The sequence below is a fragment of the Mus pahari genome, chromosome 15, assembly GCF_900095145.1.
Source record: "Mus pahari chromosome 15, PAHARI_EIJ_v1.1, whole genome shotgun sequence".
In the NCBI taxonomy this organism is placed as follows: domain Eukaryota; kingdom Metazoa; phylum Chordata; class Mammalia; order Rodentia; family Muridae; genus Mus; species Mus pahari.
This window is the reverse complement of record NC_034604.1, coordinates 77,043,426-77,058,204: the sequence shown is the minus strand read 5'-3', so window position 1 is coordinate 77,058,204 and position 14,779 is coordinate 77,043,426. Positions and strand designations below refer to the sequence as shown.

General features: G+C 41.0%; 1 protein-coding gene across 3 annotated transcripts in view; it reads left to right on the top strand.

Moving 5' to 3' along the window:
* Positions 1-14,779, top strand: part of Znf407 (zinc finger protein 407) — a 403,561-nt gene that overhangs the window by 287,686 nt on the left and 101,096 nt on the right. For all 3 annotated transcript variants that reach the window (XM_029547225.1, XM_029547226.1, XM_021214705.2), the window contains one exon: positions 6,503-6,681. In XM_029547225.1, coding sequence (XP_029403085.1) covers positions 6,503-6,681 — 179 coding nt within the window. The remainder of the gene's footprint in view (positions 1-6,502; positions 6,682-14,779) is intronic.

Genomic DNA, 14,779 nt, shown 5'->3' with positions numbered 1-14,779 from the left:
ACCTCCTGCAGTGTGCAGTGCTTCCCTGGGCTTCTGAGTAAGGATCCCCCTCACCTCCTGCAGTGAGCAGAGCTTCTCTGGCCACCTGGAGAAGGAGCCTCCCCTCACCACCCTACTTTTGTATTCATAATATTTCTTAGCATCTGCTGGCCTCTTGAGAACAGAACTTTTGGGGGGGTACCTTTATGGAAGCTTTATATATTATTTCTAATGCATTTCCTTATATATTTTTTTTGATTTGTAGAATTTTGCAGTATTTGTGTGCTGAAATCTATATTTGACTTTATGGTTCCAGTCTTCGTTATATATAACTTTTAGTTTATGTCTGAATAAAAGGAAGAGACTTTTTCTTTCTCTAAATCAGTATTTTTCCAAGTAGCAGATTCTGTGTATAGTGATGTTGTATTTTGTTGCTAGTATGCTGTGGAAGAGTGTGGAGAGTAGAGTGACTGACTATATGTGGCACTTACATTGTGCTAGAGAGCCAATGAAAATGCAGCAGCGGCAGTTGACATCACTGCACATGTGTGCTCAGAGGTGGAATACCTGCTTGCAACATCACTTTGGGATTCACAGTGTACTGACTCTCACACTGAAGGAGAGAGGGGATTAACATACTCTCAAGGGTTCAGATAGAATAATCTAGATTTGTTGCATGTAAAGAGAGAGAGAGAGAGAGTGTGTGTGTGTGTGTGTGTGTGTGTGTTCATTTTATAACCATAATTTTGAAAAGCAGTAGTCCCAAGGAATATGTAATTTTAAAATAATAATTTTATATATATGCAAATTAACAAACACACACACACACACACACACACACACATTCTACATGGATTATACTTCCTTATATTTCATATATATGAATGCACCATCTCCACTCCAAACTTTTTTCATTTTGAATACTTTCTTTCGGGTAATTTAGGTCAGTTTCATACTGAATTGTTATATAGTTAGGTTCACTCCTTAAATATTTAGTTCCTATATTTAAATAATTTTTAAGTACTTGTGCAATTTTTGAGGTGTTTGATGCTATGTATCTGGAATTCATTGTGAAGTTTCTGGTTTGTCAGAAGTCCTTTTTGCGTCTCTGAGATTAGTCGTTACCTCTAAGCCCTCCCTCTTCATTTGATGGTGGTGATTTCTTAAGTATAATTTTCAAAACTTTATATTGCTTCACTTAATTTCTTCCATGGCATGAGCTATAAACTTAAAATCCCTCACCTTTTACTATAAGAAACATCCAGCATCTGTTCCTGTAACAGATATAGGAGAAGGCCCAGGATTGAAGTTTGGAACATTTTGACAGCTCCCTGAACACGTACAGGAAGAGGAAGTTGGTAAAGGTGCAGCCCAGTTGCAGCAGAACCCTGGGACTGTGAAGATGTTGATACCAAGTGATGACACCAAGGGCAGCAGGAGCTGTGGTGCCCAGCAGACTAAGCTGTATGTGCTGTGAAGAGCAGAATCAGCGGAATTTGGCTCCCACACCCCTTGGAACCCACAAGATCATAAGTGAAAGCCAGATTGGACTTGGGGATATTTAGAGTTAGGCTTTGGTTTGCTATGATTTGGTTTTTGACAGTGTCCCAGTTTTCCTACTTGAATTAAAAATGAATTTAACATGAGTTTCTGATTTTACAGGAGGTCACAGGTGAGCAACTGACCTTTTAAAGTCTTTGGTACTTTAAAAAGACTGGACATTTTAGAGAGATGTTGGGCATTTAGAGAGACATTGGACATTTTAGAGAGGGTTTGAACTTTGAGGGAGGCTTTCCATGTCTTACACAGACTGAACATTTAAAGTATTTTAATTTTTAAAGACCAAGGAGCTTTTGAAGATATACCATGTTTTATATTGTGGTGTTAAGATGAACATGGCATTTTGGGAATAAGCAAGAGAGGGAAGGCTGTGTTTAATAGGACTGCTTGGTTTAGAATGGCAAGGATTCATTGTCCTGGCTTTTGTTCATTTGTTTGTTTGTCAACTTGATTCAAGCTAGTGTTATCTGAGAAAAGGGAAGCACAATTGATTGACCTTTAGTCCAGCCTGTAGGGTATTTTTCTCAATTAGTGATTGATGTAGGAGGGTCCTATCCATTGTGGGTGGTGCCATACCTGCACAGATTGTCCTGCGGTTTATCAGGAAGTGGCCTGAGCAAGCCATAGGGAGCAGTACAGTATACAGCATCCCTCCATGACCTGAACTCACGCCTCCAGGTTTCTGCTCTGACTAGCTTTGATGATGGTCTGTGGTGTAGAAGTAAACATGAAATAAACCTCTTTGGGTTATGATGTTTTCTTACAGCAGTAGACACCATATCTAACTTACATTCTTAGTACATCATAGCCTCTAGTGAAGGGAGAATACATTTTCTTCAAGTGTGTATCATACTCATGCATATATGGACAGCTACAAGTTACACTCAGTGGGTTAGGTGGTTTCAGTCAAGTGCCCAGGGAGGTCACAGTGCTTGCTGGCATATTTGAGAGCCTGAGTTTGATTACTTGGATGGACAAGTTGAACATGGTAGAAGGAGAGAAGTCCTCCTCTGACTTACAGATACACACATGCACGCACACACAGAGACACACATTGTAGCATGGGACATCCATGCAGTTAATTAATGTTTTAAAATGTTTAAAGGATCTAAAGTTGGAAGAGGAGGAGGCTATTTGGGTGAAGTAGTAGACCCAGAGGTAGTGGGAGAGAGTATGCTCAGAATGCATTGTATGTGTGCATGGAGTTTTCAGAGTTAATTTTTAATATCTTTTTTGCCTGAGACAGGCATTTCTCTGTTTAGCCTGGACTGTTCTGGAACTCATTCTGTAGAACAGTCTGGCCTCTAACTCAGAGATCCACCTGCCTTAAGTGCTAGGACAAAAGGCGTCTACTACCACCACCTAGCAGTTTTAGAAAACTCTTACAATAACATCGTTCTTATCAAAAGTGTATTTGGAGTTTTGGTCCTGGCAGCTCCTCAGGGACCTTAGGAGCCTTAGGAGCCATGTAAAGAAACCTTCCCTTCCTGCTCCTGCCATGGAGTTCACTGTAACTGGAGTTGTAGTGTCTAAGCTTAGAGAAGGCAGGCACCGTCATTGTTTAATGGCTTGTCTCCGGTGATGGCTGCTTCCTACAGTGGGCCAGGTCCTGGGTGCATGTGCCATGCCCCTTTGTCCTTCCTTCCTTCCTTCCTTCTTTCCTTCCTCTGTGCTCATTCAGAAGACCCTGAGTCCAAACCTAAACCTGTAGACAGATAGCTTTGACCCACTCTAGGATCCTGGTGAAACTGTGTGCTTGACACCTGCCATCCTGTCAAGATGAAATTCAGGGTTCTGATGATTTCACTCTTACCTTTAATTCTTAGCTTTTTGGCATGTAAACGTTCTTGTGGCAAAGGAGAGGAATTCAGAGATGGCAGTCCAGACCAGAGGAGTACTACTCAAGGACAAAAAGGCCCCCTCATTCAGTGCCTCCTCTGTCCTCAGGGTGCTTGCTTTGTGGTCTTAGCAGGGGTGATCAGAGGGCATCTTGCATGCTTGTGTCCATGGTGGCATGGTGTAGACAACCAGTCTACAGGGAAGAGGAGCAGCACATACGTGATAGTCAGCCTGCGTGCACATCAGCCAGAGTGACATCTGAGTGACAAACTCGGTAAGAGCTCATTACTCACTCACATGAGGATAGCAGGTCGTTAGCCCTGTTAGTATGTGTCTTCCTAGTGACAGGGACATGCCTGTCCTGTAATCTTAACCCAGAGATTGTACACATGCCCTCTGTTCACTGAAGCTGGAAAATTTTGTGGAGTTTGGTGTATTCACCAGCAACTATCACCTCAATAAGCTTCAGACTTTCATTAAAACAGACACCGCCTGTGTTAGCCAGGAGTCATTATTATCCTATCTCTCTCTCTCTCTCTCTCTCTCTCTCTCTCTCTCTCTCTCTCTCTCTCTCTGTGTGTGTGTGTGTGTGTGTGTGTGTGTGTGTGTGTGATCTATCTGTGTAGATAGGTAGGTAGGTAGGTAGGTAGGTAGGTAGGTAGGTAGGTAGGTAGGTAGATGATAATATTTATATAACCATAACCAGCCCAGCACTAATGAAATGCAGTGATAGCTGTGCATTTGTTTTCTTCAGCATCAATAAAAAATGATGAGTTTAGCAGATATCTTGCTGCTGTCGAAAATAAATTGGAGATCTACAAAACTACAGAAATACTTTGAAATAATTCACCAGCTATCTACACAATTCAGAAAATGCTCTTCTTCATTTTCACTAGCACAGAAGGTGATATACCTGTTGTCAGGCTTCCTTTAGCCTGGTCCCATGGGTGTCTGTACATTTAAGTGGTTCTGCAGCCCTTGCCTCTGTATGCATACTGTGATGGAAGCTTGCCATGTGATAAGTACTGTTTAGCGTACTTGAATACAAAAGGGCTTTCCAAACAGAAACCATAACCACATACTAGACTGTTACTTAGAAATTCTATGTAAAGTGTACAAAATAATTGAAAGAAGCTATTTAGCAGGAAGAAAAATTTTAGCCCATAGTTTCGGAGAGTTAAATCTCCAAGGTTAGCCGGATGTGTTGCTTTGGACCTTGCTTGAGGAGGCACAGACCATTGCACACCAGGACAGACATCATGCGTCACATACAGGTGTTCAGCTCTTAGAGATTAGGAAGCAGAGAAGGGGGATGGGAAGGTGACAGAGCAAGGGGGAGCCACTCTTAGTGCATGCCACAAGGGACCCAGTTCCTCTGAGCAGGCCTAAAGTGTACAGCACCTTCCAGAATGCCAGTCAGCTGGGAAGCAGCCTTTAGCATGTGAGCCTGGGAAATCACACCATTTTAGCCACAGCGTTTCCTCGGGGACTCGGGTGGCTGTGTCCTGCTCGCTAGGCCAGTGGCAGTGTGGTACACATGGGTGCTTTTCGCCTCTTTCATTGTTAATTAGCAATAGGGCAAAACAGATTTGGTAATCAGCACAATATAAGAGAAGTGAAGTATGTGTATGTATGTCATCTAGCTTATGCATATTCTGTCTAAGCTCAAAGATTTGCTTAACAACTCTTTGGCCATGCTGTAGCCCAAATCATTCTTAAGTTAGCTAGGAAATTTCTGTACTTCCTGTTCTCTACCACCCATTCTCATGGTGTTGATTTTTTTTTTTTTTTGTATATAAATTTTGAAATATTTTTAGAAAATAGAAAGCCGGGTGGGGTGGCGCACGCCTTTAATCCCAGCACTCGGGAGGCAGAGGCAGGCGGATTTCTGAGTTCAAGGACAGCCTGGTCTATACAGAGAAACCCTGTCTCGAAAAACCAAAAAAATAAAAAAACCAAAAAATAAAAAAATAAAAAATAAAAAATAAAAAGAGTCAGGCATTGCAGTTTTTGATGTTTTTCTTTCTAGTATTTTAGTCTTGGCATAGAACAACTTTTTTTTTCACATTTATTATTCTGTCAGTGGGAGAAGACGCCCTTTCCCTGTCTCTGAAATCCTGTTCTTCATGTTATTTTCCTTCACTGCCCCATGACACGCAGGTCCTGATCCAGCCTCTCTTAGGAGTGCATGAAAAGGCACACACGTAGCTCAGTGTCCAGCCTTGCTTGCTGCCTTTCCCTGTGAGTGATAACATAAGCATAGTATAAACCTCCAGCCTAGAACCGTCCTCACCTTCCTGACTAATACTTTCTGTGAAAAGCAAGCACCATGATGTAATTGAACATTTGACATCACAGTGGTTGCTGCTCTTCTGTTGTGTGGCATACCATGTCTCTACTAAGTATCATTTCTCAGCCTCCAATTCTCAGAAGCTTTTTTTCTAAGAATGGTCGTGGGGTTTCATTCTCAGCAGTGTCTTCCAGGAACCCTGATGTGTGTTTTACTCAATCCTGCTTTCAGTGTTAGTGGGCCCTTGACTAGTATCCGATCCCCCTGAAGCTCCACCATCACAGGGAACTTCTGGTATCAACACATTGCCCTAATTTGAGCAAATCCCAGGCTGTTTGTAGTTCCCTTCCTGTCATGAGGCTGTCTTAGCACCTACATGGAGGGAAACAGCTTTTCCTGGCAGAACCTAAGAAGAGAGGGCTTTGCTTCCTTGGCTCTCTGCGCTCAGTGGCGTTCATTCGCTGATGTGGTCGGATGCATAAGCAAACGTCTTCAGTGTGCTCAAGCAATACCAGAACAATTCGATAGTAAACATACAGGGTGGGATTCTGTGCCTCTAGTTCTACGCAGAAGTGAATTGCCGAGGCAAACGACCACCTTAGGACCGAGTACCTTGGTTATGGAATGGACATCATCATAAGGTGGATTTCTTATTTGCTAACCATCTGAAGTCAGTAAATGGAGTACTACTTAGCATGTAGAAAGGACTGTGTGGGGAGCTGGGCCAGCATTTGTGACGTAGTGAGTAGAAAGGGCTGTGCGGGGAGATGGGCCAGCATTTGTGACGTAGTGATACTGATTAGACTTAATCCCATTTCCTTTCTTGCTTGATAGGTCAAATTGTGCTGAGAATATCCGCAAACACATTTTACACACCGGCAAACATGAAGGTGTCAAGATGTACAACTGCCCAAAATGTGACTATGGGACGAATGTCCCTGTGGAGTTCCGGAACCACCTGAAGGAGCAGCATCCTGACATTGAGAACCCTGACCTTGCGTACTTGCATGCTGGTAAGGAATGGAAATTGGGAAGCACTGCATTGTAAACAGATCTCATTGCATTCTCCACAGTGCCCAGGATGCTCTTCCTTGAGGACTGTGACTTCCTCCCATGGGATCCGGTGTTGATGGAGTCTGTTTCTGGCCCTGTATGGGGGGTTCATCTTGCTCCTTCCCCATTCTGCTTGGAAATAGGCCCTTTCACCTGTATTTTAATCACATATGCAAATCTAACGAAATTATTGTGGAGCATCAATGTTAATAGCAAATATTTAAAGCATAGTCAGAAACTGATGTTGGAATCTCTGAGGTTTTGTTTTTATTAATTGGTGGAGCTTATCTTTATTATTTAAAATGTTATGCTATATTCTTTATACCACTGTTTCCCCATAATACCATGGAGGTTGGAAGCCTGAACCTGAGGAGGAGACTCGGGCACCTTTAATGTTCCAGGCTCCTCCCGAGGAAGAAGAGATGAGCCTGTGCTGGTTTGGCTGCCAGATTGTGCCTACCTTTGGAATGAAGTCAGATATGATATGTGTGATATATAGCAGAGACTCTGGGTAAAGCAAAATGGTTCTTGTCATCTAGCTTTCTATATAATGGAAAAGTGTGCCTGGGCATAGAATCTCTGCACAAGAAGGAAACATGGGGCTGAGGGCATGTGTTCTGTTTGAGAAGGCATGCTCCCCCAAGTCAGAAGACTGTCCTGTGATGCGGTCCTGCCAGCACCGTGGTAAGTACAGCCAGTGGATCCTGGCCTGCTGAAGGAAATGGATACTCATGTCTGGTTTACCAGGCCTGGGATTTCTTAGTGTATGTCTGTGAGGGAGCCACTGGATGAGACATGCAATGGAACTATTAGCTCAGGATTCTCTGTGGACAGGATCTGGTGAAGGCAGGTTGTGTGTGTAAACCAAGGGCTGTTTTCAGGTATGTGGTCTCGCTCGTGTGCTGTCCACATCAGAGAACTTGGTAAATAATTAAGCTAGGATAACAGCACCAGCAAGCCACGCTCTCTTTGTCACTCCGTGGAGTACTGTTTACACTCTCCAAACATCACGTGTCCGCCACGTGCCTTGCCTCAGCGCGTGCGTCCAATCAGCCCGAGTCCAGGAGAGCAGCAAGGAACTGTAGCACACCACCAGAAGATTTTTCTGTGCATTTCTCTCTTAAGTTTCCTCCTCAGGCCTGTGCATGTGTTACTGTTGGGAAGAGCGCATGCTGGTGTCCCAGCATACTGTAGCATATGCACGGAAGTCAGAGGACAACTTTCAGGAGTTGCTTCTTATCTACTGTGGGCTTTAAGAATCTAACTCAAATTGTTGGGCTTGCATGACAAGAGCTGTTACCATCCGAGTCTCTACCAGCCACTGTTCTGTCTTTTGTTTTAGTTTAATAGTGTTTCTGTCAGTTGTTCTTGGAGACTTCGTGTCCCTCTCCCGTGGTTGTCAGTCCGTGTGTTTCATCAGGTACTTCAGTCTGATGATTTTGGCTTTTTCATATTTAAAGATGTATCACTGGATACATTTAGATTTTTCAGATGTTTTACACACACACACACACACACACACACACACACACACACACACACGCGCACATTCACATATCATGAAATGCGTCTGTATATTTCTTTACAATAGTGAAATGTTCCTTTTCTGTATTTAGTCATACCTCTTGCCACAATTCATGTAGCCCTGCCCCAACAGCTAACCTATATGCAACACATGATTGTGTGTTCAGTGGCAATCTTCTACATAAAACCCTGTCTTTTACTTAGTATTCATATTTAATGTAACTGTTGATACATTCGCTCTAGGTAAAAGCAAAGCTGTGCCCCCTGCATCCAGTGGAGTGCTTTCCCTTTTACTGTTGTTCTTACTCAGGAGTAAGCCAGTGCACATCCCCTGCAGCCTGAGGCAGACTGCAGATGTGTCTGCGTTGGCACTCAGCAACCACACCAAGTTATTCACAGTTCTTTTCTCTTCGATAGTTACATCTTACCATTCTGTAAGCCCAGCCCAAAGAAAGATGGTGCCAAAGAAATTCTCTGCAGGGATGGTAGCTTAAGGTCCATGGATTGGCCAGAGAAGAAAGACTTTTAGTGGCAAAAGTGTGGAAGTGCGTGCATTTGCCATGCTGACCCCTTATGCCACTGAGGCAGCATTCATGGGCAGATTCCCACCAATGTCCCAGGAGAATGTGGCCAGCCTCCCTCCTGTATTGCACATCTCTCTCGGAGAAGCTGAGACTCTTGAAGGCAGTGATAGAACAGTGTGCTCCTTCAGGAAAGATTAAGCAGTGAGCCACGATGTGGTATTTTTAAAGTATTTTAGTTTGCTATATTATATATGTTATATTTTTCATATTTAATTAATTTCTCATTTGTTCTACATACTACGAAATAATATAATGTATCACTCAGATAGTACCGTAAATTATTGTCTGTGTGGGGTAATATGATGTGAATTTACCATGTCGTGTTTACAAATCTAGACTTCCATTTTCTTTCCTTAGTTAGGCTTTGTATTCTTTATGATGTATTTTATTCCACTTTCTTTCATAGCAGTTAAATATAGACGTAGGGAAGTTTGACTGTTATCAAAACCCTGTGTCCTTTTGTCTTCCTTTCTAATTATAACTAATTCAGTACCATTTAAGCTATACTTAATTCACTTTTTTACTCAGATTTATACTTAGATTAAATTTGATATTCTTCCCCAGCCCACTTGCCTTTCTCTTCTGGAGTTCCACATTTGCACATCATTGTTTCTGGTCTGCAGTCAGGTCTGGGTGCTCTGGCCATCCTTCCCCAGGGCTCTGGCACTCGGTTTCCACCGGCTCCTTTCATACCCACTGTCAGTTTTACACCTGGTACATGTCATGACATCCTGTACAATAGTTTATTTTATGAAAAAGCCCAAAACTCTGAAATACCTGACAGTTTTTCATTGGTTTTCCTTTACAAAAACCAATTATTGCTTCAACATAAAAAGGGAGGAATTTTCTGACATGCCTGCCTTTGGTAAGTCCATGCTGACTCACTGCTATTAAATTGTACTTCTCCACGTGTATCATTAAGCTCATCCATGAGTATCAGCTCAAATTTATTTCCTAATATAGATGCTAGACTTACAGGTCTATAATTTTCAGCCTCTCCTCTCTTCTTTTTAACCTTCAGGCTGTATTCCTTGTTGTCTAGTCTCCTAGTTCTTCACTCTAACAAAAGACTTCCTAAAATAATTAACAGTTTAGGGGTGGGAATCTTTTACCCAGTCATCGACCCCAGTTCATTTATTTAAATGCTGCTAAAAGTCTTTGTTCCTCCCAAACCCTGTGTATGTCCTGGCATCTTCGGCTATAGTCAGTCCTCTGGGTCCATCCTGGCATGGCAGCATCCTGGTGTTTTGGTAGCTGGCCTTCTTCTTTGCTCTCTTTCTGATTTTCCTGCCTGTTCAAGTTCCTAAGTTTAAATAAACTACTTCCTCCTTTGAGTTGAAGAGTGAAAAGTATCAGAAAGACTCTTTTTATCAGCCTGCATTTTAGTGCTGTGATTGACACTCCATGAAACCCCACTCCTGAGTGTTTGTCTGTGAGAATGTGATTTACTCATCAGGGAGGCAGACTTGTGCACTCCTCAACACATCTTCTATTAAATAATATTCTTCTTTCTTCAAGACCCTGCAGTGACACATCTTTACATACTTAGTGCTTCACGTGCTTGAGAGCAGACAGACTTTAGTCTATCAGCAGTGCATAGGAGTACCTCTTGTTTGTGCTCAGCACTGTGGCTCATGGTTAGAGAAATGTTTGCCTCTGTCTGTCTGGCACACCCTCACGTCCTTCTCAGTACCAGAAGAGGCAGAGTTTGATGACTGAAGTCTCAGCCTATACTGAATCCTGATTTCCTGTTTCATGCCAGTGGCAGCACTGCAGTTTCTGCTTTTTGAGCTATTGAGCATGCATTTTAATTACAAAGAAAGAAAGAGGAACAGGAAAAACAGTGCCAGGCTTCCCACCAGACCACGCAGTCTTCAGAATCAAGTCTCTGACGGCCATGAGTCCCACTTAATAACTTTAAAAATGGATCTCCCAGCAGTTAAGTTGCCCGAGGACACATAACTAGAGTCTGGCCGAATCAAATTCATGACAGTCTTCTTGAATGTTCCAACATATAGTCTAATCCTAAATGTAAAAGAGTTTTTAAAAAGTCAGTTAATCAAATTTTTACCATGTAAACCTTAAATGGAGGTGGAATTTCAGATTTCATATTATCTGAATGTGCACATTAGGAAGTAAAAATGCACAATAGCTTTAAATCCATTATGGTGAATATTTTCATGGTGGTTTTTCAATGTCCCTATATCATACAGAGGAAATAGGAAGATAAAATCAAATGAACTGGTGTTGCTGTAGACTGTGTCAAGGTATGTGGCTTCAACTGCTCCCTCAACCAATCTGTTATTTCCATTCTCAGCTTCATAGTAGTACAGAATACACAATTGAAATAAACCTTTATCAATATGTTTTCTATCATTAACTCCTGATAGGATTGACAGGTGGTACCTGAAAAATCATAGAAACTTGTCTAAATACTTTAGAATAGATGTTCTTCACAAAGGCTTATTGCTGGCTACAAGGTGTTAAAGAAGATTTTGAAGTGTTCTTTACATATTTTCACCCAAAAGAGAGGCTGGATTCTCATTTGCCTTCAAAGCCTGTGTAATTCAGAGCACAGTAAAATGTCCTTTGCTGTGTCTTAACTACCTTCTCACAGTTATATTGTAGTCTAATCAGGACCAGCATGCACAGCATTTGAGAACAGGATTCTGAAAGGTGAGACTGTTTTGAAAAGACGAGGGTAACAGAGTTGTTGTTTAAGGGAAAATTGATAGTGGACAGTTCAAGTGAGGGCAGTATGATCTGATCCAGTAACTGATAACAGCTCTTACTTTTTATAGACCTATTACCAACTGTGTATTCAATATAATCATATTTTAAAAATTTACATGCTATCGCATATAAGAACTATTTATTGTAGGTGTTGATAAGTCCCATCACTCGCTCTGCATAACAGTTTGTTGCTTGAATTGAACCTGTTTAATGAAGGAAAACACCATAGATGTTTCAAATTATGAAATTTAGACATGTTGTATAATTATTTTTGAAGTGTATTAAAAATATAACTATTTTTAATATATTTTATTGATTATTATTTTAATATGTATAAAAATATAACATTCTATGATAAAATATAACATTACTTTCATTCATTTTTATTTTCAATGATTAAAATTATCATTGCACACGTTTCTTTGAGGTTTTGTAGGATAATTACAAAATCACACAAAAGTACAGAATAGTAGTATTCACTTAACATCCCTAAATGTCACCATGATGTCATCATGGAACAACAAATCCGAGCAACATAAACATCCCTACAATTCTACTGTCTGTGCTCTCTTATTTTGCAGAGTTTACTATTTCTTCAGTCATATCCTTTATTTTCTCTTTTCACTAGACTCTATCCATGGGCCAGCATTTGTTACTGCTGTCATGTCTTAGTTTTCCTGGTCCATGACCACTTCTCCTCTTTTATGATTTTGATACTTAACAGAGCTATAGACCCGTCATTGTGTAGAATTTCCCTTACCTTGAGTTAGCCTAATGTTTATATAAGATTTAGTTGAGGCTGTAAAGGGTACGTTTGTTACAGCTACAGATGGTGCTCTGACTAGCAGAATGAGACATGTTCTGCAGGTTCTTCCTCTGTAAAATGGTATTTCCTTTTTGATGAGTATATATCTCTGGAGATTGCTTTCTGGCACTGTGTTGTGCCTGAGGCTCATTTTGTTTGTCTCCTGCCCAGGTTCTACCCAGGTTCTAAAGTTGGTAGCTTTGGTTTTGAGATGACCTGTGTGTCCCAGTTGTCTATACTGCCTTTGTATGCTTCTGCTTCTAGACAGCCTCATCAGACAGACTAGGACATTCTTGTGAGCATCTGACCCATGGCTTCCCTGGGATTGTGCACTTAGGTCTGTCTGACTTTAGATTCAGCAGTGACTTTTGTGACTATGACACTAAAAGCAGAAATGGTAAAAGAAAGAACAAAAAGGATAAGTTAAATTTCATAAAATAAAACAATGCTTTCTACTTCAAAGGACAGTATTTAAATACTAAAGAAAACTATATAAAAAGGCAGAAAATAATATACAGCTCTGTCTTGTAAAGTGCCCGAAACCAGAACATTTAATGTTCACTTAGGTGTATGCTAAACAGCAACAGGGCAAGTATCCCCCTTAAAACTGAACAAGCACGGGCTGGTGAGATGGCTCAGTGGGTAAGAGCACCCGACTGCTCTTCCGAAGGTCCAGAGTTCAAATCCCAGCAACCACATGGTGGCTCATAACCATCCGTAACAAGATCTGATGCCCTCTTCTGGAGTGTCTGAAGACAGCTACAGTGTACTTACATATAATAAATAAATAAATCTTTTAAAAAAAAAAAAAACTGAACAAGCACGGAAGAGTTCTTTCTAACTGACCAGTACCCAGTAAGAGTTCAAAAATATACTTAGCATCATGACTCACTGGGTGAATACACACCAAGCAGAAATGAATTGCCATAAAGTTATTATTTTCAGCTTGTCTCATGCTTTTCATTTATTTTTGACTGAAGACTAAGGGCTGTATCTGAATATGAAGTACCCACAAACATGTATGTATTAATAGTTTGTTCCAAGGTGACAACTGCAATCCTAGAGAGGTGACTGGACCTTAACTGCCGGCAGTTTCATCATAGGCTTGTCCACTGATGGCTGCAAAACAGTGAGCAAGTAGGATATGAGTTTTGGAGAGAAATTCTATCCCGTAGGCTGTCCTCAGGGAACGTGGGCCTTCTCCATGGCCTTGTCTCACTCTGTTTGCCAGCAGCCACGAAGCCAGAAGCTCTAATGCCATGCGCACCATGTTGCTCCGTAGGCTCACAGCAATGGGGATGCCGCCATGGACTGAAACTGCCTCAGTCTGTTGCCCTCTTAAACTGCTTCACAGTGCATTCAGTCCTCTGAATCATTTTTAGTCATGTTTTGTGTAACATATGTAATGTGGGTTGTGTTCTTTTGTCTACAAAGCAGTATCTTATTCATTAAAAACATTACCTTCCTCAATAAATTTCTTCTGTACTTTTATTCCAAGTAAGTTAGTTATATTTCTTTGGGCCATTTTCTTGATATTAGCATAACCATTTTTAAAATTAAGTATATATGGATTTTTAATTTTATTCTCAAAATGCCATAGTTGATTATATATTTTTCAGCTTTGTTTCCTTCACTTCTTCATTGTTCTGTTACCTGATTTAAATCCATCAAGAGTTGTCTGATTTGTCACCGCCCATCCCTTTTCTTGAATGACTTTCTCACAGAGGGGAACGTACAATGCAGTTCAGAAAAAAATCTTACAGAAAAATAAAATGAAGACTGTATATTTGTGTTGAGAATATAGTACACAGTAAAATTGTGCTCTTTAATTTTTTATATCTTTAATAAAAAATTGAGTTTTTTTCTCTTGATATTCTTCTCTGGTGAGCTTTGAAGTTTAACAGTATATTCACCTAATTCATATTTTACGTTCACAATATAGTCATATGTCACTTAATAAGAGAGGCCTTCCGAGAACTGTGGTATTAGGCAGTTTCATGGTTATCATCGACTGATGTATGTCATAGCCTGCTACACATATAAGCATTGTGTTAGGTATCTGTGTTTCAGTATCTATGTCTGAATGTGCTATGAATACGTCTTATGTCTGTGTATGGTCTGTCATATAGTTGTTTCTGTTGTGGCTGTGCTAAAGGAAGTGTGGTACTGAAATCAAGCATTGGAGAAACAGATGACTGGGGACTGTTCTGCCTCACCTGCAGGAGGGCCATACTGTCATCGTCTCCCATGACTGGAGTTTTCATGTCACAGGTGTCTTCAACATGCATCCATGTCATGCCATTGACTGAATTTCCTTCCTTCAGGAGACTCAGTAAATGTGCATCACTCCACAGGCTCCACAGTTGCACATGCTGGAAACTAGCTTTTCTATACCCATGGCTTTCAGAGACT